The 22,243-nt window shown below is 35.3% G+C and overlaps 2 protein-coding genes across 4 annotated transcripts; one reads left to right on the top strand and one right to left on the bottom strand.

The window, feature by feature from the left end:
- Window positions 1-847: 847 nt before the first annotated feature.
- LOC120010550 (sirohydrochlorin ferrochelatase, chloroplastic) lies at window positions 848-16,275 on the bottom strand. The gene is made up of 7 exons (XM_038861333.1): window positions 16,184-16,275; window positions 3,993-4,250; window positions 3,671-3,900; window positions 3,491-3,552; window positions 1,994-2,104; window positions 1,776-1,868; window positions 848-1,427 (listed from the first exon to the last, which is right to left on the bottom strand). Exons 1-7 carry the CDS (start codon window positions 16,273-16,275, stop codon window positions 1,326-1,328), a joined length of 948 nt encoding a protein of 315 aa, XP_038717261.1. The 3' UTR covers window positions 848-1,325.
- On the top strand, window positions 16,082-22,079 carry LOC120010304 (glycosyltransferase BC10). Of its 3 annotated transcripts, XM_038861069.1 has the most exons (11): window positions 16,082-16,554; window positions 17,086-17,199; window positions 17,855-17,955; window positions 18,205-18,276; window positions 19,017-19,098; window positions 19,238-19,318; window positions 19,559-19,597; window positions 19,821-19,886; window positions 20,636-20,785; window positions 21,493-21,621; window positions 21,797-22,079. In XM_038861069.1, the coding sequence occupies exons 1-11, from the start codon at window positions 16,321-16,323 to the stop codon at window positions 21,836-21,838; spliced, it is 1,110 nt and encodes a 369-aa protein (XP_038716997.1). In that variant the 5' UTR covers window positions 16,082-16,320; the 3' UTR covers window positions 21,839-22,079. The 3 variants fall into 3 exon arrangements, with proteins under 3 accessions (XP_038716997.1, XP_038716998.1, XP_038716999.1); XM_038861070.1 differs by lacking the exon at window positions 17,086-17,199; XM_038861071.1 differs by lacking the exons at window positions 21,493-21,621; window positions 21,797-22,079 and adding an exon at window positions 20,976-21,461.
- The last annotated feature ends 164 nt before the right edge of the window (window positions 22,080-22,243 follow it).

Raw genomic sequence — 22,243 nt, 5'->3', positions numbered from 1 at the left:
TCAATGCATACCTTTGAAGGTGGTTAAGGGACAAGCGCTCGCGGATTTCCTTGTTGATCACCTTTGCCAAGACATTGAAGAAGTGGAACCCCCATAGTTGAGGACATTCTCTGTATCCTTTACTCCTTGGACGTTTTTGTTTGACGGCTCCAGAATAGACTTTTTGTAAGGATGTGATATCATTATCATTTATCCTTATGGTCAAAAAACTCTTTTGTCCTTTTAATTTAATTTTAAGTGTACTAACAACCAAGTAGTGTATGAGGCTATCATCATTGGTTTGAAGATTGTCAGAGAAATAAAAGCATTATCTGTTAAAATCATTGGAGATTCTCAATTGGTGATTAATCAATTGGAAGGTACCTACAAATGTTATAGTCCAGATCTTGCATCTTACTATATGACGACCAAGCAATTGTTAGAATATTTTAACGATGCAACAATGTTTCATTTTCCAAGGTGATTCAACACAGAAGCTAATGAGCTTGGTCAAATGACTATAGATTTTATGATAGCACAAGGTACCTATGATAGAACCATCACAGTGCAATGGAGAGGTCCTTCTGTAAAAAAGGGAGCTTTTGAAGTATCCAATTTTCACTAAGCCAATTTGTACTTTCTAATTATCCAATACCTTACTAATCACAACCATTGAATGATAGCCTAGTAGTAAATCTCTTTGGGATCAGTATGAACTCAAAGAAGTACAGATCATGTCATATGAAATTGAAAAATACATAGTTCGATCCCCACTGAGAACAATATCCTTGTAGCTACTTGTTGGGTTTCGGCTCAAATTTCTATGTGCATCGAATTTAGAAAGAACAAACCTATCCCCTCAAAATAGTTCACCTAAAAGAAACACACATTCATTTGATCATTTCACAGCTCAACTTGACTTTTGGTTTGGAAGTTCTGATCTTACTTTTAAAAAAGCGAAGCTCAAGACACATTCCCACTATTCATATAGCACCCTTCCACTTCCACATGCGCTAAATTTATCTTATCCACTCCTTACTTCTTAAGCAACAGAAAACAAGCCACACTTCTGAAGATAGAGATTGATAAGAGACATTCAGCAAGACTAGCACGTCAAAGCTTCAATTTCAGCTGACCTTGGTACTGCTGGTTTTCACTTATTTCCTTCTGTTAATTCTTAAAGCAAAAAACAGAGAAAAAATAGACACTAGCATCCTCCTTTGAGGTTGACAACATCTGCATTTTGACCTTCTGTGTCGGGTGATAAAAACAGCCAAGTGCAAAACGCATCAATCCAGGCAACCTCACTGAATATCAATTTGCACTTGTGTAAATCAATAGATAAATCAATAGAGCCTACATTTTCCCGTTCCAGCACACACTGCACACTCATCTGCATCGCCTTGTGCATGGCGTAAGCAATGCTCTATCCTGTCATTCATGACATCCTGAAACATGAATTATTCAGTTAGAATGGAAGACCCGTGGCCTTGTCAAAAGAATAACATAATTTAAGCACTTGGGCAGCGGTTTGGGCTTGCAATTAATTCAAGTCTTGGGTCAAAATGAAGGCGAAATTAGAGCAAGATTTTTATCAACGGAAACAAGAATCGGTTCTCATGGAGGGTACTTTGTGAGTAAGTCACTAACCAGGTAGGCACTATAAAAACAGCTTACCTTTTTTTATACAAGGACAAAATCAGCTGACTTGACTTCTTATTAAGCACAATTTGAAGAAATAATGAAACATCTTCGGCTTATAATAATGAATAAAGAGAAAGAAAGGAATTTAATACCACAAGGAGCTCATGAAGGCCAAGAGGTGCCGTTACGATATATGCCACATCAGGATGCTCCTTTGCAGCTTCAGCCGTTAATGAAGGTATATCCTGTCAATTAAACATGAATCTCAAACATCCCCATTTTAGTCTTTACTAGATAGTCAATAGAGAACTCCTAGATGGTTAAGCTAAATTTATCTGCAAAGTTACAAGACAAAATCAAATTAAGCTACCTGGTTCCAGTGTCGTCCAGGAAAAAGAAAGAATGGGCTTACAATCACACGTTGCGCCCCTTGTTGAACACACAAACCAAAAGCATCTTTTATTGATGGTTCTGCCAACTCCTGGTTATACAAAAAACATTCAGACAGAAAATTTTTCTTCTTGGATGGCAAAACAGAGAAGTTAAATTTTGGTTTGACAGATACAGAAACATCATCAAAATAAAGAGTAATGACAATAGATTGAAAAGCCAAATATACATGCATAGTGTGGCTAAAAAACTAACTGATAAAGACCAGTAAATCCTGTGTTTATGTGCGGAAATCACTTCATACCTATATAAGGGTACAGGAACATCAAATATTATTAAGACCATAATATATAAAGATAGATAGAAATTAACATCCAAGAATGCTATTTGTGGCACGACCAGTTAAGAATGTTGAAATTCAAAACCTATATCCAGGCAAAGATCTAGGAATTCATATGCATATCTTATCTACCAAACTTAAAAAATATGAAGGAAAAGACAACAAATGAGGCGAAAAGTCTACTTGCTAGAAACTTGTGTACCAAAATTTTATGAACTTTTGCCTTCTTGCTTTACAAAATACAGTTTAGCATTCAGGAGTAAAAATGAATAAAGGTACTTTGGAGAAGAATTCAGAACAAGTCCTGTTAATCTTATATTGGAACACAGAACGAACATAACTCCACAAGGAAGCTCCCTAAGGACTGCAGACAATCATTTGATAAAAAATATGCCAATTTTAGGTTTTTCACGCATTGCTTTACTAAAACATGAGCTGCTAGACACACAAGAGCACCACCAACTACAAAAGTCACAGCCCTCCACTGCCACCACTGAGGAGAATTACTTGCAGCTACAGCATAGAAAAAACCTTATCCCATTTCACTGTACAATGCTAAACATCCTTCAAGGTAATAAGGGGAAAGATTGCATGTGTATTCAGGATCTACAACTGTCTTACATCCACAAAAATCCTCAAAGCACATTTTAACTTCTCTCATAAAACCAATTCCATTTGAGATGGAAATTATATTGGTATGAGACAAACATGTCCTTCACCACAGACTAGATGGGTTTGAAGCACTACAAAGTAACCAATAGAAAATCAACCCAAATGAAACCAAGTCTCTGTAGATTCCCATCATTTCGACGCATGCGATGACATAAATAGCCATGTATGCAGAATATACAAGTAAACTCCAAACTAACGAATAAAAGAACTCAAGTGAAGAAGATGCAGGACAGCATCCTAATACATTTCAAAAAATACTTGACATCCCATTTTCAAATACACGAACCAACAGATATACAACTATACAAGAGCTTCGCTTCAACTTGACCACTCTATATACAATTATACATATAATTAACAGAAAGAAACATTACGCATAATTCATATTTCAATTACAAAAGAGCAATATACATCCTACATCCATTACTATAGATTAAACCAGAGTAAGAAGCCGTAATAGATTACCATGTGTGCGGGCTCTACTATAGGGTACCCAGATCTCTCTCTAAACATGGCCACGAATTCATCTGAGATTCACAAAAGTCAAAAGTTCGCAAGCTAACGCAGAATCCAAACTAACAGCAAACAACTAAGTAAACTACTCAAAGCAACAGATTAGAACTACGCTTAATCTTGATGGCTTACTTAGCAAGAGATTAGATTCCCGACGGCGCGATCCATGGTCCACGATAATCACGCCGTCTCTGCTACCAACCCCGCGCAGGCTTTTTGTAACTCCGCCATTTCCGGTGATGGAAAGAGACCTCGTCGGTACATACTTGGTTCTCGAGGGAACTCTGTGTAATTTCACGGATTTGGGTAGTGTCCGGTCGGGATTTGCTCTAAATTCTCCCACAGAAGAACCATGATTGCCTCTGAAAATAAGCAACCAACAATTTTATTCAATGCCCAGAACGCAGAAAGATTTCATCTGAAGCGAAGAACAGAGAAGAGAGAGTTTGTGTACCTTTTGAGGGCATTTTGTGGCGGGAGAGATAAGGATTCTAACATCTTCTTCGAGGCTGAAGAAGAAACTCTACTGATGGCCGCTTCGAGAGTTCCGAGTTCCGGAATTGCTCTGTTGCCATTACGTGTTTTTATTGGGCCGACAATTGAGTCCAGTACTATTGGGCCGAAAATTAAGCTCAGTGCTCTGGCCCAAGAAGTATGATACAACACATATCCAGAAATGGACCAGATGGTCTTGGACCTTATCTTTTCCTTCCTTCATAATTTATCCCATTTGAGATTAACAAGAAATTTATTTCACTAAATAATCAGATGGTTGTTAATATTCTAAGTTTATAATTGTTTCTTTGACTTCCATGCTCTTTTTTGTAGAGAGAATGACACCATACATGCTTATCATCAGGGGCAGAAGTAGCATTGAATAGTAGGGGGGAAACTTAGTGTAGAGTCCGGGGGTAGCGCTAGCTCCTAAATTATTTTTCTTGTTGACATTAAGATAAAAGTAAAAAAAACCATATTAATAAATTTGATAAAACATTTACAATTGTTTTTTCTGAGTTCTCATGTTTTGATAATATTGTGTCAGTATCTCGAGCTCATGACAAATGTAACCCCGGATGATGAGTCAGTGCGACGGTGCCCCAAGTCTTTCGTATCTTCACGACTTCACCCCTTAAAGACCGTGGTATTGATCTTGGGCTATTAGTTGTTAGAGTTGTGAGCTTTCATATCATGATTATTAAAGCATGGTCTGGGTGTTGGGCTTGTTAATAGTTAGTTCACGAGTTTGTGTTTGAGTGTTTTGGTCCAATAGATATAAGATATATACAAACTTTAATCATTTTACACACAGCGGGCAAAGACTTACGAATAAAATTTTTATTTTCTTTATATATATATCATTACTATTAAAAAAATTTAAGGGGGGCAGCCGCCCCCCTTAGCTCTACATAGATCCGCCCATGTTTATCATCTTGGTAATTATGTAACTTGACGTCGCGTAGTAACTTATTATTGAAGGGTGATTTTTGGTATTATCACGTACCATATAAATTTTTTACATTGATGCCTACAAGTTGTAATTACCATCTTTTTGGCATTCGATCAACAAGTTCATGAGGCCGTGTAATTGCATATACGGACTAGGTAGAAATCGTACCAACGACCTCCAAGAGGAAAATCTATATACCTCTTAATCTTCAGCTTACGAGTTGATTCCGTAGTTAATTAAATTTATTTATGGCATTGGTAGAGCATGGACAATCAAAGCTCTTATGACTATATTTCTACAAATTGACCATTAGTTGGCTTCATGGTTGTTACATCATATAAATAATACATTTTGATATGATGATAACCTTTCATAGTGTTAGTATGATGATTAAATATGAGGAAAAAAATTCCTTGGATATCACCTCACTTAATTAGTGGGTGCATTGCTTTTGATTTAAAATACCACATATGATTTTCCTAGGATGCACACACACTAATGACTTTCAAGGGAAGAATAACAATTGCAACAAGAACTTCTAACAACTACAATATCTTCCCTTCTGGTAGATGGCATCTTTCTCTTGTCATCTATTTAGGTGAATTCAATGATTTAATTCCACAACTACAAAAAAAGCAATAGATGTCAATGAGATTCTAGTCTTAGGGCTTTTGGTAATTTAGACATTCAAATACTTTCCACTATTACATTATTTTTATCAAATTGCAAATATATATACCTAGAAAATGGTGTGCCTATTGTTGGACAGGAATTTTATTCTAGGGTATAAAGAACACTATCTATTCCATTTACAACAGATCCAAGTTGTACTGTGATCTCAGTGATTGCTTCGTGCAATTTATCTGGGTCATGACTACTTGCTTGTCTGCCCCATGACATATATCGAACACCTTGTATGACATACTTTGAAACCATAAGTTGCCTTTTGTAGTCTTGAACTTTGTCGGTTGCTTCTTTAAGTCTCCTTTTGGTTTCCCTCAAAGCTTCTTGTAGAGATTCGATGGTTTTCTGGGGATCGTCCTCGTATACGTCTTCCCTTATAGGGGAGAGGTTGAATCTGGGATCATTTCCACCTTCATCTTCTTTAGAAGTAGAACCTTCATCAGTTCTAGACCTTTTTGCAGGTGGAGAGTTAGGTGTATCCATCCTTGAAGATTTCTTGAGAAAGATATTGGTTTCTGCTGATTCTTACTTTTGAATATTTATACAAATGGAATATGAAGGAAGTGTTGGAGCAAGACTTACTGTCTAGGTCAACATTGTGTTTTTGATGATTGTGTATGATTGTATACTAAAATGTGTGTGAGCATGCTTGACTTGAACATATCCTAAAATGCTAGAAAACATGCTTAAATGGTTATTTGGTTAATTGTTTAATATCTTAATTGTGCATATACAAATGAAGGCTTATGCATATCTCTATGTGAATTTGGTATCTATATATTTTTGAGATAGTGCTGGAAATTAAGTTTTGAAAATAAATATACATGGACTAAGTTAGGGTATTAATCTTCTAATGATCATAATTTATCTTACTTAGGTCCAAATTACATGAAACTTGAACCACATGCACATGAAGGTTTAATATATGTTCTAGGACTATAATCATGAGAAATTAAGTGCATCACATATATATTTGGTCATATGCTTAAATTCCGCCAAAACTAGGTTTTACCTAATTTTGTGCATATGTGTTCTTTGTGAACGTAGTGAACCAAATGAACTCCGATTTAAATGAAATTTCGTGTGCATCTTAGTTTCATCACTATGAACATATTTGACTTAGTAAAGTTCAAGAGAAAATGTCATTTACACTGAGTTTGCAAAATAACATTGAATTTACACTTAGAATTTATCGGTTTCACTATTAGTGACTTATTTGCTTGGTTGAGTGACCAAACGATTTCCGATTGTTATGAAATTTTATGTGGACATTCTAATATATATAAAATGATTTATCATGCAGTAATACGAATTTTCTGGGTTGTTTTTCTAATGTAATTAACCTATGCGCTCTATATGAAGCTCTTTGAGCTTACATGCAATTGGGGAGTTCTACCTCCTATTTCTTTGTAGGTTAATCATCATGAGGATGTTATATCACTCAGAATTCAGTTTTCTCAAGTGAATTGAAGTCCGGTTTTCAAGTATGAGCTTGGATCTCTAGAAAACCAAGAAAAACCTATGTTCATCAACCTTCCACTAAGGCATTTTGATTGATGATTGGAACTAGCCTTAGGGCTGTATAATATGGATATATTGGTGCTGCCAAATTCAGAGTTTGAAGTCAAGATTGGAGGGACATGTTTGGTCATGTGAAGGATCTCTTATCTTCATCAAACAAGATCTTGCACATGCTTCCTTTATTGAGGTCAATGATAAGATTTTTGTGAGAAGAAAATTGATGAAGCTAAAGGACAAATGCAATGGTTGAAATTTGTAAGAGATGAGAAAGTATATTTTGCAACTAGACAAGACTTAGATTATGAAGATATTCTTGAAGACTACAAGCTCCAACGGTACACTAATCTATGGCCGAGATTGAATTGTTTTGAATTATGAATGGATCAGATTACAACAAGACTTGAAGGGTTAAGATGACCATTTAAAAGGTGAATCCAATGGTTGTGCATAAGACCATATTCTTGCTTGCAATTTTTGACTTAAAAGAAGATCTTACTTGATTTTTGGAGTCAAAGATGGTTGCAAGTTGCTACACATTTTGTAGGAAATCATTGGAGATACCAAGGCCAAGATTTGGTGTAAGTTTGATCAAATGGTCAAAGATGACAAAATTGTTGGAGATACCAAGGTCAAGATTTGGTGCAAGTTTGATCAAATTGTCAAAGATGGCTGCAAGTGCACATGACAACTCAAATCTTGGAAAGCTAGACTTGGAAAATAATGCAAGTGCAACGGCTACATATTGTAAGGTCAAGATTTAATGATCTATTCATTCAATGGCCAAGATTTGCACATGTAATTGAAGGTCGAGATTTGAAGATAGAAAAAGATCCAATGGTGGAAATCACAAGAGCTTGGTAAATTATAAAGAGGGGTTCTTCCTCATTCCAACTTGGAGAAGCCAAAATTACATTGAAGAAATTGTTGTTCTCAAAGCTTCCAAGCTAGTTTGTGCCATTGAATCCAAGCTTCTACCCAAGCCACTCTAAAGGCTTCCTCACTATTTTGCTTTTGCAAAGAGGGAGTGCTTCTCATTTGGCTTCTTATTTTCAGATTCGAAAATCCTCATTATTCTTTATTTTCTATCCAACCCGTGAGGTGATATTGTGATTCTTGAGTGTTCCTCAACCCTATTTGCTTAGTGCAAACCTTGAGTGAACCATTTATACCGAACACTTGTAAAAGTCCCTTCATTGGGCAAAAACCTTGTTGAGGTTGAGTTTAAGGGAGTGCTTGAAACCCTTGGTTGTAAAGTTTGAAGATTATCTTGAAATCTTCAGTTTTAAGGGTGACCTAAAAACCCTTGTGAGTTTTGTGGAGCTCTTGAGAAAACCACATCCTTAGTGGAGGTTGGAAAATCCTAGGTTGGTGAACCTAGGTAGTAGATGTAGGAGAAGAGTCTCCGAACTACTATAAATTGCTGTGTGGACTATCTTGATTGCATTGCTTGCTTGTTGATTGATTAAGTGTTTTGATTGCAGAATTTTCTGAACCACTAGTCTGTCCGTGCACTGTTCACATAGCTAAACTTTGAATTTTAATCTGAATTTTTGATATAGTATTCATTAGGGTGTTGTGATACTGCATACCAAATTTCATTGAATTCTGACTTGATTTGCTAGGTGAAATTTGAGTTGTAAAATCTGTGCGCAGTGTGTTGTTTGAAAAAATCTGTTTTTGCAATTTCTTGATTATTTGATAATTGATCATTCACCATATTGTATCACATCTTGCATTGAAATGAATGTTGATTAGGATAATCATTAGAGTTCAAATTTGTGTGCTAATTGTTAATTGACATTGATTTCCTTTTAAATTATAAAAAGATATTTCTATCGGAATTTGGGGACACAATTCATCCCCCCCTCTTGTGTTAAGTACGATCCATCAATTGGTATCGGAGCAGGTTTGCTAAAACATAGGATTAACACTCTTATTAGCATTTTTATGACTTACACAAATTTGCATGTTGAGGCCGAAAGCCTTTCTATGGATATTCCACCTATCTTTGATGGTGACTATCCATTTTGGAAGAATAGAATGAGAATATTTATTAAATCTAGAGGCATAGACGTATGGAGGGTAGTAAAGGATGGTCCTCATTGTCCTAGTAGGAGTAGAAGAGATGAATGGACAAATAAGGACATTGAATTAATGTGCTTAAATGTTTATGCTATTAATCTCTTTCATATCTCTCTTAGTAGGTGTGGACTTGACCATATTTCCGGATGTACAAATGCAAAGCAAGTTTGGGAAATGATGGAAAGAAAGTATGAAAGGTCAAATGGCGATGTGTGCCTAGTGACCAAAGTGGAGGAGACCTCTAGTGATAAAGAGGAAGAAATCAAGGCCAACCTTTGCTTGGTGGCAAAGGAAGAAGAGTTATCATCCATTCCGGATGATATGGTAAATGATTCTACACTACCCACTTATGATGAATTGAGTAATGTGTATGATGAATTATGTGATGCTCATAGTGACTTAATTTCTAAATACAAGCATGCTACAAAAGAAATATCTAGGCTTGTGAAAATAGAGAAATCACATGTGGATGAGATTAATGACTTGAATGATAAGTATGTTGATCTAAATGCAAAGCATGATAATATATATTTATCTCTTGATGCTTTGATGAAAGAAAATGAAAATCTTAGAAAGCAATTATCTATTCATGCTTCTAGTAGTAACATGGCAAATTGTAATACTTCAAAGATTCATGATTTGGATGCCTTGCGTGCTAGAGTGAATGAGTTAGAACAAGAGTTGAGAACATGGAATGAACATGAATGTATAATTTTGAACAACTCTACTTCTTTGCAACTTGAGCTTGATGATGTGAAAGAAAAGTATAGGATGTTAGAAATTCAATTTTCTAAATTCTCTATGAGTTCATCAAAGCTTGATGAGTTGCTTGCCTCTCAAAGACACTACCTTGATAAGAGTGGACTTGGATTTGATCCTACGAAACTCAAAGAAACCTTGAGTAGTGTTAGTACCATAGCCAAGCCTTCAAAAGGCAAGGCCAAGCTAGCTCATCCCATGGGTGAGACTAGTACCTCTAGGGAAACTCATCCTAGACTAAGGAGAGTTCACCTAAGGAGGTTGTGGGTGCCAAAGGGTTTGTGTGATATTGATGTGAAAGCATATGTGAAGAATTCTTTTAATATTAATGTATATGCAATTGTGGCCACTAACCCTGAAGGATCCAAGGTTTGGATACCTAAAACGTCTTGATCACACTTTATTTAGATGTGCTATGCATTGATACTAGGCTTTATTGATTTGTTTCTCTTTAAAAAAAAAAAAAAAAAAAATTGAATGCTAGAATCTAAATGAAGGGGCTGCCCAAATATGATTTTTAATGATTGTCATTGAAAACGATTTTATTAGGTTATATGATGCTTGGTTGTTGTATGAGAGTTATGCATTTATACTATTTTTAATCTTTATTGAAAAAGATTGCAAATTAAGCATGAAATGCATGATATGTATGACAAAGGTTGAATATGAGAAAATCATTGAACAAATTATTTTTGTAATTTTTGTATGAAGAGAAAACCTAAAGTTATCCACTTTAGGAGTTTTAATTTAAAGATGCTACTTCTTGAATACAAAAGAAAATCTGGAGAATTTTGATGATAAAAGTGATATTTGTATTCTTCTTGATTACTTATCTCTTTCTAGTGCACATAATGCTTTTGATGCTAAGCCTAGAATGGTTAAGGAAAGTGTTTGTGTTAATTTTTATGATATAACCACACTTGAGGTCAATGTGCTTGTAGAGAAATAATTTTCAGATTTGAAGGACCTTGGACATCCTAAGGAGTTAATCTAAAATGGTACCCGTGGGGTACTTATCTTGGATGAGGATGCACCATTGGTGAAGAGCTCAAAAGAAGATGAAGATCTCAAATGATGAAGCAACACCAATTGGTGAGGAAAGTGTGCAACCTTTGGGGGAGCAACTTTAAATCAAGGAAAATATATTCAAAACATGGACAAGCACAAACACTCTAAGGAAGGAACAAATATTAAAGGAATATCATCAAGATGCTCAAACAAAAAGCTAGGAGGGTTTCGACGGTCATTTCTTAAACCTTTAAACTCCTTTGCATTATTTTTGTTAGATGCTTAACTTTAACTCAATTGCATTTGGAATGTTTGATTTTGGATGATATATGCTTTAGACATGATTAAATGATGATGATACGTGCATTAAGTTTGAATGAAGCATCATGGGTGCATATTTGCTTAATTGGTATCTCTTGTTGTTTTTAATTGGATTGGAATACATTGATGATATGTGGTATGCATATTTTCTCAAATATTCATTGGTATGCATAATTGAAGGGGGAGCATGCCCTAAATCTAGAAATTCATGTTTTATCATTAATTGAAAAAGATAGAACGTATGTTAAGTTTCTTAAGTAAACTTGTTGCATCTCTATAATTTGGAAGCAATATGTGGAATACATGACTTCTAGTGTGTTTTTATTACTATTCATGAACGCATGTATTTGGTTGGTGTGAACTCCTCTCCCTATTCCCTCTTGATTGATTACATTATGGGGAAGAGAAAATGATTAGAAAAGATGCATTAAAATGACATATTCTAAATTGGCATATTTTCATGTGATATTTAGTATTTGAGCTTTTATTGACGAAACATACTTATCTTGTATCAAGCATGGTGCATCCTTAAACTAGTACTTGAACTGACATATGAAATGGTTTATAGACCAAAGTTTAAGGGGGAGTGCATTTGCCATGTTTTGGTGAGAAGTATGTATGCTACTATGCTTGAAGTAAGGGGGAGCTAATCTGAACATTACTTTGTACTCGATATATAGCTCACTTCATTTGCATGATTTGAAACAATTAAGAATTTGAGTATAAAATGAGAATTTCAATTAAACCATAAGATCTTTTTGATAATTACAAAAAGGGGGGAGAAAGAATATAGTTTTTGGATAAAGATTGTAGTTCTTAAAAAAAAAAAAAAATGGTACATCTTTAGAAAACTACATTGCACATTTTGGAATCATCAAAAAGGGGGAGATTGTTGGACAGGAATTTTATTCTAGGGTATAAAGAACACTATCTATTCCATTTACAACAGATCCAAGTTGTACTGTGATCTCAGTGATTGCTTCGTGCAATTTATCTGGGTCATGACTACTTGCTTGTCTGCCCCATGACATATATCGAACACCTTGTATGGCATACTTTGAAACCATAAGTTGCCTTTTGTAGTCTTGAACTTTGTCGGTTGCTTCTTTAAGTCTCCTTTTGGTTTCCCTCAAAGCTTCTTGTAGAGATTCGATGGTTTTCTGGGGATCGTCCTCGTATACGTCTTCCCTTATAGGGGAGAGGTTGAATCTGGGATCATTTCCACCTTCATCTTCTTTAGAAGTAGAACCTTCATCAGTTCTAGACCTTTTTGCAGGTGGAGAGTTAGGTGTATCCATCCTTGAAGATTTCTTGAGAAAGATATTGGTTTCTGCTGATTCTTACTTTTGAATATTTATACAAATGGAATATGAAGGAAGTGTTGGAGCAAGACTTACTGTCTAGGTCAACATTGTGTTTTTGATGATTGTGTATGATTGTATACTAAAATGTGTGTGAGCATGCTTGACTTGAACATATCCTAAAATGCTAGAAAACATGCTTAAATGGTTATTTGGTTAATTGTTTAATATCTTAATTGTGCATATACAAATGAAGGCTTATGCATATCTCTATGTGAATTTGGTATCTATATATTTTTGAGATAGTGCTGGAAATTAAGTTTTGAAAATAAATATACATGGACTAAGTTAGGGTATTAATCTTCTAATGATCATAATTTATCTTACTTAGGTCCAAATTACATGAAACTTGAACCACATGCACATGAAGGTTTAATATATGTTCTAGGACTATAATCATGAGAAATTAAGTGCATCACATATATATTTGGTCATATGCTTAAATTCCGCCAAAACTAGGTTTTACCTAATTTTGTGCATATGTGTTCTTTGTGAACGTAGTGAACCAAATGAACTCCGATTTAAATGAAATTTCGTGTGCATCTTAGTTTCATCACTATGAACATATTTGACTTAGTAAAGTTCAAGAGAAAATGTCATTTACACTGAGTTTGCAAAATAACATTGAATTTACACTTAGAATTTATCGGTTTCACTATTAGTGACTTATTTGCTTGGTTGAGTGACCAAACGATTTCCGATTGTTATGAAATTTTATGTGGACATTCTAATATATATAAAATGATTTATCATGCAGTAATACGAATTTTCTGGGTTGTTTTTCTAATGTAATTAACCTATGCGCTCTAAATGAAGCTCTTTGAGCTTACATGCAATTGGGGAGTTCTACCTCCTATTTCTTTGTAGGTTAATCATCATGAGGATGTTATATCACTCAGAATTCAGTTTTCTCAAGTGAATTGAAGTCCGGTTTTCAAGTATGAGCTTGGATCTCTAGAAAACCAAGAAAAACCTATGTTCATCAACCTTCCACTAAGGCATTTTGATTGATGATTGGAACTAGCCTTAGGGCTGTATAATATGGATATATTGGTGCTGCCAAATTCAGAGTTTGAAGTCAAGATTGGAGGGACATGTTTGGTCATGTGAAGGATCTCTTATCTTCATCAAACAAGATCTTGCACATGCTTCCTTTATTGAGGTCAATGATAAGATTTTTGTGAGAAGAAAATTGATGAAGCTAAAGGACAAATGCAATGGTTGAAATTTGTAAGAGATGAGAAAGTATATTTTGCAACTAGACAAGACTTAGATTATGAAGATATTCTTGAAGACTACAAGCTCCAACGGTACACTAATCTATGGCCGAGATTGAATTGTTTTGAATTATGAATGGATCAGATTACAACAAGACTTGAAGGGTTAAGATGACCATTTAAAAGGTGAATCCAATGGTTGTGCATAAGAACATATTCTTGCTTGCAATTTTTGACTTAAAAGAAGATCTTACTTGATTTTTGGAGTCAAAGATGGTTGCAAGTTGCTACACATTTTGTAGGAAATCATTGGAGATACCAAGGCCAAGATTTGGTGTAAGTTTGATCAAATGGTCAAAGATGACAAAATTGTTGGAGATACCAAGGTCAAGATTTGGTGCAAGTTTGATCAAATTGTCAAAGATGGCTGCAAGTGCACATGACAACTCAAATCTTGGAAAGCTAGACTTGGAAAATAATGCAAGTGCAACGGCTACATATTGTAAGGTCAAGATTTAATGATCTATTCATTCAATGGCCAAGATTTGCACATGTAATTGAAGGTCGAGATTTGAAGATAGAAAAAGATCCAATGGTGGAAATCACAAGAGCTTGGTAAATTATAAAGAGGGGTTCTTCCTCATTCCAACTTGGAGAAGCCAAAATTACATTGAAGAAATTGTTGTTCTCAAAGCTTCCAAGCTAGTTTGTGCCATTGAATCCAAGCTTCTACCCAAGCCACTCTAAAGGCTTCCTCACTATTTTGCTTTTGCAAAGAGGGAGTGCTTCTCATTTGGCTTCTTATTTTCAGATTCGAAAATCCTCATTATTCTTTATTTTCTATCCAACCCGTGAGGTGATATTGTGATTCTTGAGTGTTCCTCAACCCTATTTGCTTAGTGCAAACCTTGAGTGAACCATTTATACCGAACACTTGTAAAAGTCCCTTCATTGGGCAAAAACCTTGTTGAGGTTGAGTTTAAGGGAGTGCTTGAAACCCTTGGTTGTAAAGTTTGAAGATTATCTTGAAATCTTCAGTTTTAAGGGTGACCTAAAAACCCTTGTGAGTTTTGTGGAGCTCTTGAGAAAACCACATCCTTAGTGGAGGTTGGAAAATCCTAGGTTGGTGAACCTAGGTAGTAGATGTAGGAGAAGAGTCTCCGAACTACTATAAATTGCTGTGTGGACTATCTTGATTGCATTGCTTGCTTGTTGATTGATTAAGTGTTTTGATTGCAGAATTTTCTGAACCACTAGTCTGTCCGTGCACTGTTCACATAGCTAAACTTTGAATTTTAATCTGAATTTTTGATATAGTATTCATTAGGGTGTTGTGATACTGCATACCAAATTTCATTGAATTCTGACTTGATTTGCTAGGTGAAATTTGAGTTGTAAAATCTGTGCGCAGTGTGTTGTTTGAAAAAATCTGTTTTTGCAATTTCTTGATTATTTGATAATTGATCATTCACCATATTGTATCACATCTTGCATTGAAATGAATGTTGATTAGGATAATCATTAGAGTTCAAATTTGTGTGCTAATTGTTAATTGACATTGATTTCCTTTTAAATTATAAAAAGATATTTCTATCGGAATTTGGGGACACAATTCACCCCCCCCTCTTGTGTTAAGTACGATCCATCACCTATTTGAGTTGTGCATAAGAAAAGCAACTTCTTTTATAAATAAAAGAAAAATGCTTCATCCCCTAATTTTTTATTCTTATTTTAATTCTCATCATTCTGAAATATTATGTTTAGCAATCCTACGTATATGCGTTCATAATCAACGAGTATCCCACGTCAATGTCGGGTGTTGGCCTAATTGATTTCCATTTGTGTATTTCTATTTGGTGGGCATTTGTGTGCATTTATATGTTTGTGTGTGGATTGCATGTGTGAGAGTATCTCACGTGGTACATGAATTAGTGCTTAATATGAGAGACAACTTTTAAGGATTTGTAGATTTACCAAAACCAATATTAAAGGCCCAACTTTCTTCTTGTCATTGAAGTTTTAACAACCCTTTATTATACTCTATAAAGCAAAGGAATAGATGTGATATCCCAACCCACACGCAACTACTAACAATTAACAAAAGCTATTTACGAAGTGTTTTTACACGTCACAACTAAAAAGGGCAAAAACAACCCTCCATTGTTCCTTCCCAAGCCAACTCCAGCTTGACTCGAGTCTTCACTTCTTTTAGTCTCTTCGAGTTCACGGTTTCCAATTCACTAACCCAGTCCACGTGATTCTGCAATCACTCATTGGATCTGGACCTCCAGTTCCCCAGTCTTCTCGAGTTCTTCTCTCTGCAGCTTCTATATACATGCTAATTTTACATGGTTGTGGAGAGAGCGTCACTGTGTGAGCTAAATGAAGCGGAAGGTTGCGCAACAGAAATCGAGCGACAAATGGAAGAGGAAGGTGTTTGCGGCGATTCTTTTGGTGGTTTGCGTAGGAAGCTTGGTGTATATGCAGACCCGGTGCAGTCAAATCATGGCGCTCGCATCATTGCGGTCTCAATTTGTTCCGAAACCGAAGATCGCATTCTTGTTTATTGCGCGAAATCGGCTTCCGCTCGATATGGTGTGGGATGCTTTCTTTAAGGTAAGGTTCGTGACACTGAACTCATTCATTGCGTACTAATTGTTCACATTGCTGTGTTTTTTTTGGTTTCTATTTTTGGATGCGTAAAGAGTATCCAAAAATGACCGATTTGTGATTAGCGGATCCTTACTAAGCTTAGTAATTTCCAAGTGTCACCAACTGAATCCCAACAGCAGACACGATAATCGCGTCATTAATCCCAGCTCTACTGGGTTAAAGCATGTTTTGGAGTTATTGGTGAAGTTACTTTTCTTAATAATTCCAGATGGCGTGTAGGTGGCCCAGTTGGTTCGGGAGCAATTTTAGTTAAGTAGGTCAAACCAGAAGCATTGTCATTGGTGTATTTTCATGATCTTGAGGCTTGTTCGGGAGCTATTTTAGTTAAGTAGGTCAAACCAGAAGCGTTGTCATTGGTGTATTTTCATGATCTTGAGGCTTGTGGATATGATAATTGATCAAATGGTAGGTTTGAATGTCTCTTCTTGTTCTGGACTTGCATTGAAGAAATGCATTTGCCCTCTTTTTCTGCAGGGAGAGGAGAACCGCTTTTCAATTTTTGTTCACCCAAGGCCGGGGTTTATATTCAACAAGGCAACCACAAGATCTGTCCATTTTATGAATCGTCAAGTTAATGATAGCATTCAGGTTTCTCTTTATACTTTAAAGTTTACAAGAAAATGCAAGGCGGTTAGTTTAAGCTAAAAAAATATGTTTCTTAAGTGCAACTGTGTTGTATGATTTTTTTTTCTATTTTTGCTTTTTATTGGCTAGATATAGCAACATATGAGTGTGTGCAAACAGTAACTCGATGATCCTGTGGATTTGAACTCATTTAAATCCAATGCACCACTTGCCCATTAGTTGATTTATGGTTAAACCTTGAACCTTATAATTAGAGTTATCGCACATACTTCTGTATCACCTGATGGAGATGTATTTCTAATAAAGGCAATGGTTAATGCCACTCAAATTCTTCTTTTTCAGTTCTTATGGAAGTTATGTTTTATTTGGACTATAAGAGGAATTTGAGCAATTGTACTCTTAGGATGGAAATTTTCAAATCCTTTGTGATTGCTCAGAAAATTAGTGATATCACTTGGCAAAAAGGAAAAATTCTTGTGAGACGTTAAATTTCTCTGATATATGTTAAATTCTTTGCAATGTAATCATGCTAATTTCAATTTAGAGAATCCATGTTTTAATGTTGGGTCCATTAATGATTCAAAAAATGTTAAAGAAGAATAACTATTGCTCATTTTTTGATTGGTTTTATAATATTTAGTTCATTCATTCATTCCAGGTAGATTGGGGAGAGGCAAGCATGATAGAGGCGGAGCGTATTTTGCTGAGGCATGCACTCGAGGACCCTTTTAATGAACGCTTTGTGTTTCTCTCAGATAGGTGAGGATTGTCTTCAGTAGTGGCTGCTTGATTAGTTGTCATCTGTGTCTTTGTTTTTCTCTGCAAATTGCAATAATCTGTATGTAGTCAAAGAAATAGTAATTTATTAGCTTTCATTTCTGTTATGGGCTCAGAATCGGCTGTTTGGCTAACAGGGTAAGCATCATAGTTCGTGTGAGTAATTAATCCAAGTTCTTTTTCTTGTGAAATTTATTATCTAACAGTATTTTATTCATGATCTCATCTCAGCTGCATTCCTCTGTACAACTTCAGCTACACATATGACTATATCATCTCAACATCAACTAGTTTTGTAGACAGGTTAGTGGACAATGCCGTATGTCCTTGTTAACATTGTCGACTTTTGTCATTATTCAATTTATGTCGTTATATTCTGGTGTTAACTCTTCATGATAAAACTCACATTGCAAATGTTTTACTCAAGGTCTTAGCATTTTATTCTTTTATAAAATTAGTATGTTATGGGCACAAAATTTCTTAATTCTTATGTTCTCGAATCTTAAGGGTGGTCGTTTTCAACCTTAATGGGCTTTGTGCTGTGAAGTGGCACTTTGCTTTTCCATACGCTTATCTCTGCCACAAGTAGCTCCAATGTGATACCCATAGAAAATGAATTTTATGTGCATTTCTACTCTCCATTTTCTTTGTCAGAATTTTGCCATTAAACTTTATGTTGACAATTTACTTTCGTCATTATTCAATTTATGTCGTTATATTCAGGTGTTAACTCTTCATGATAAAACTCACATTGCAAATGTTCTACTTAAGGTCTTAGCATTTTTTTTCTTTTATAAAATTGGTATGTTATGGGCACCAAATTTCTTGATTCTTATGTTCTTGAATCTTAAGGGTGGTCATTTTCAACCTTAATGGGCTTTGTGCTGTGAAGTGGCACTATGCTTTTCCATACGCTTATCTCTGCCACAAGTAGCTCCAATGTGATATCCATTGAAAATGAATTTTATGTGCATTTCTACTCTCTATTCTCTGTCAGAATTTTATCATTAAACTTTATGTTGACAATTTAATGCTGGAAGCAGTTTTGCTGATACAAAAGAGGGTCGATATAATCCAAAAATGTCTCCTGTTATTCCTGTACACAATTGGAGGAAAGGCTCTCAGGTAACTCAACATATTGGAACAATTGCATTTTTTAATTTCAATAGAATAGAATATAGAAATATATGTTGCTTAACTTTGCATCTTCTGCTTTGCAATGTTTCTTCAGATTAACTAATTCCTGTGTTTTTTCTTCTTGCAGTGGGCTGTTCTTAATAGAAACCACGCTCAGGTTGTGGTGAATGACACTACCGTCTTTCCTATGTTTCAACAGCATTGCAAGGCAAGCATCCTTTAGTATATGCTTGACAACCATTCAAAATTCTGCATCATTGAAAAAAATGGTTGGTGGATTTTACTCTGAAAAATTCACGACTGCCATTTGTTTCACATAATACTACCTAATAAAATGTATAGGGACATAATTATCTTTCAGTATTATGTTTTTGGCGTACAGTTTCCGCCATGTTAAATTATGTTGTTTCTCTCTATTTTAGCTAATACATTTATGATACTTATGCAGAAGAAGTCCCTACCTGAGTTTTGGCGGGATCGCCCACTTGTAAGTAATGTTTATTTTTTTTTAATTTTAGGTTCAATACTTGGTTTCCACACCTGGGTTTCCGAGAATAAAATTTTGGGTAATCCAGTCAACAATTTGCATGTGAAAAAAATTGTTTTCATTGATTGAGGGACACTATTTGGAGTTGTCAATTAGCTTTTCCATTAGAAATTTCCAAGAGCTGAAATTCTGATACTCTCCTTTGAAAATCTTTCTTCTGCAGCCAGCTGATGGTTCCAAGGAGCACAATTGCATATCAGATGAACATTATGTACAGACGTTACTGGCTGTAAGATAAAAGTTCTTCTCTAAAACGTATAACCTTACATTTTGGAAGGGGTGTGTAGGAGGTGACATGAAAAAAAATATATATATCAATTTTTTAAGATGGAAAAGTCCTTTCATTTCATCATTTTTTAACTTTTAGGACAAGCTTGCTCCATGTTGCCCTTTTCCCAGTCTGCTTTCCCATAGGGTAGATTTCTTCGTCGTATTGGCATTATTCTGTTCGCTTCATTAAAAATCATTGAAAGCCTTCTAAAATGAGCCTGAAGGCAAAGTTTCCGTGTTTATATCTTTCACTGAAAGTTTGAATGCTTTTCCTAAACTTTCTTTTGTGTCTGAGCCGCATGCTCATCTAGCCGCATGCTCATCAAGCATTCTTACCTCTTTGTGGATGCCAATATAGTTTTGTCTTGCGAATTACACACGTTACTTAGATATACATGATTAAGAGATAAAATAGCTATAGCTATGACATCACAAAAATAAGAGAAATCCCCATCAGAAATTATTTTCGGTCTGACGAGGAAACTTTGGTCGTTGATGGCATATACCTTTGATCCCTTACTGCAAAGGTAGTACTTTGGGACTCTTGTTATTTCTTTGCGTGCTCTCCACTATTACTCTATGCATGAATATTTATCAATGTCGTAGGAAGTATTAGGAATTAACGAACCATCTATCATAAGCCTACTCTTTTTGTAGCTATATTTTTTATTCACTTTTTCTAAAGCCTATTTTTCTTCCATTATGCAGCAGGAAGGCCTTGAAGGGGAAGTCACTCGAAGATCACTTTCGCATAGTTCATGGGATCTTTCAGCCTCCAAAGACCGCGAACGTCGTGGATGGCATCCGGTGACTTATAAGCTTGCTGATGCTACTCCTATGCTTATTCAATCTATAAAGGTGCTTCCTTTATCTTCTTATCTTTCTGTGAATTAGGTGCTAATTTCTTCTGTGTTTGCCCATCATTTGAGCATATAGTTCTTCAAATTCCCTATACTTCAAATCTGAGCCTGTATTTGGTAATAAATTGAGTATCTGCATAGGACAAGGTTCTTTAAGAACACCTTTACCACTATTTTTTATGCAGCAGCTACTGGAACATAACCAATGACACTCTAATGCATAGGAAGTTTACTCTGTTCTTTCCAGTTCTGATTGTTGTGAAACAGTTTGGTTCCTAATATGTAATTTATTTCAATGTGATAACAAACCTATTGTTTGGGACATATGATACAAATGCTGTTTTTTTATTAGTTAGACTAGTCAGTGGATATTATTTAAATAAGAGTATCATCTTTAAAAAACCTCATATATATCTCTTTATCCTGTTTACCTGTATTCCACGTCCCCAATTAATCCAGCATATGAAATACAAACAGTCATATTTTCCTTGGTTTCGGTGTCCTGAAACTTTCTAATGCTAAATGTACACCACCTTTTTGTATTTATAGAACTCTTGCATTATCAAGCCCATCCAATAGTTGTTCTATACTAGAATGATTAGACAAGCTGGATATTAGATATCTTTAAAGGCTTTGGGTGTGCAATTACTCCCAAACAGGTTTTAATTTATGTTAGACAGGTAATTAAAGTTGATGATTTTGCAGGACATTGATAATATATATTTTGAAACTGAATACCGTAGAGAATGGTGCAGCAGCAAAGGGAAACCTGCTACATGCTTTCTTTTTGCCAGAAAATTCACCAGGCCTGCTGCTCTACGCCTTCTTAATATGGTAAGATGAAAATTTTCACTTAGAATTTACGCCATATAGAAACCGAAACACTAGATACTAGAATGAAAGTAATACAAGACCTGGTTATAACTTCCTGTTTTGCCTCTCTTCATCAATCACGTGCTCGTCGGTGTATTTCTCTTCTAATCAATGGTTTTTCTCTGTTGTGATACAGTCTGCCTTGGGAGTTTTCAATAAAGCTGCACGTAGATTCTAGTGTTGTACAAGTAAATATCTGCTTAGGTTTAGGTTTGGCGTTAGATATAGGAGCGTCATTAAGCTTAACCTAAATTTTATCAGTCATGTAATATTACTACTACAGAGGAAATGGAGAGCATTGTACATTACAGTGGCAATAGAGAAAAAAATAAACCGAGCATGTTTATGTATTATATGTATATTCTCATTTTTATGGATACTGGTAATAATAAGGCATCAACATTGTGTTCTTTGTAATATGTTTCGATAATCTTCATCCGTGGATGTGAATATTGACGTAATGACTGGTTGAGGAACAATGCTGGTACTGCCTTTAACCTGGTATTTGTTATTCGAATCAACAGATTTGAGTAGAACGTTCCTTTCATCGCTCTACCCTGCATCACAATCTAATGCTTAAACC

This window comes from Tripterygium wilfordii, chromosome 12 (assembly GCF_013401445.1).
Source record: "Tripterygium wilfordii isolate XIE 37 chromosome 12, ASM1340144v1, whole genome shotgun sequence".
NCBI lineage: Eukaryota > Viridiplantae > Streptophyta > Magnoliopsida > Celastrales > Celastraceae > Tripterygium > Tripterygium wilfordii.
Note: the sequence above shows the minus strand (reverse complement) of the source record. Positions and strands in the feature narration are given on the sequence as shown.

Coding starts and splice junctions, on each gene's coding strand:
- LOC120010304 (XM_038861069.1), top strand. CDS start 16,321: ATGAAGCGGAAGGTTGCGCAACAGAAATCGAGCGACAAATGGAAGAGG. Junction 17,956..18,204: donor TTTGTGTTTCTCTCAGATAG/GTGAGGATTGTC, acceptor ATCTCATCTCAG/CTGCATTCCTCTGTACAACT. Junction 20,786..21,492: donor TGCTTATTCAATCTATAAAG/GTGCTTCCTTTA, acceptor ATGATTTTGCAG/GACATTGATAATATATATTT.
- LOC120010550 (XM_038861333.1), bottom strand. CDS start 16,275: ATGTATATAGAAGCTGCAGAGAGAAGAACTCGAGAAGACTGGGGAACT. Junction 3,901..3,992: donor CCACAAAATGCCCTCAAAAG/GTACACAAACTC, acceptor GCTTATTTTCAG/AGGCAATCATGGTTCTTCTG. Junction 2,105..3,490: donor TAGTAGAGCCCGCACACATG/GTAATCTATTAC, acceptor TTGTATAACCAG/GAGTTGGCAGAACCATCAAT.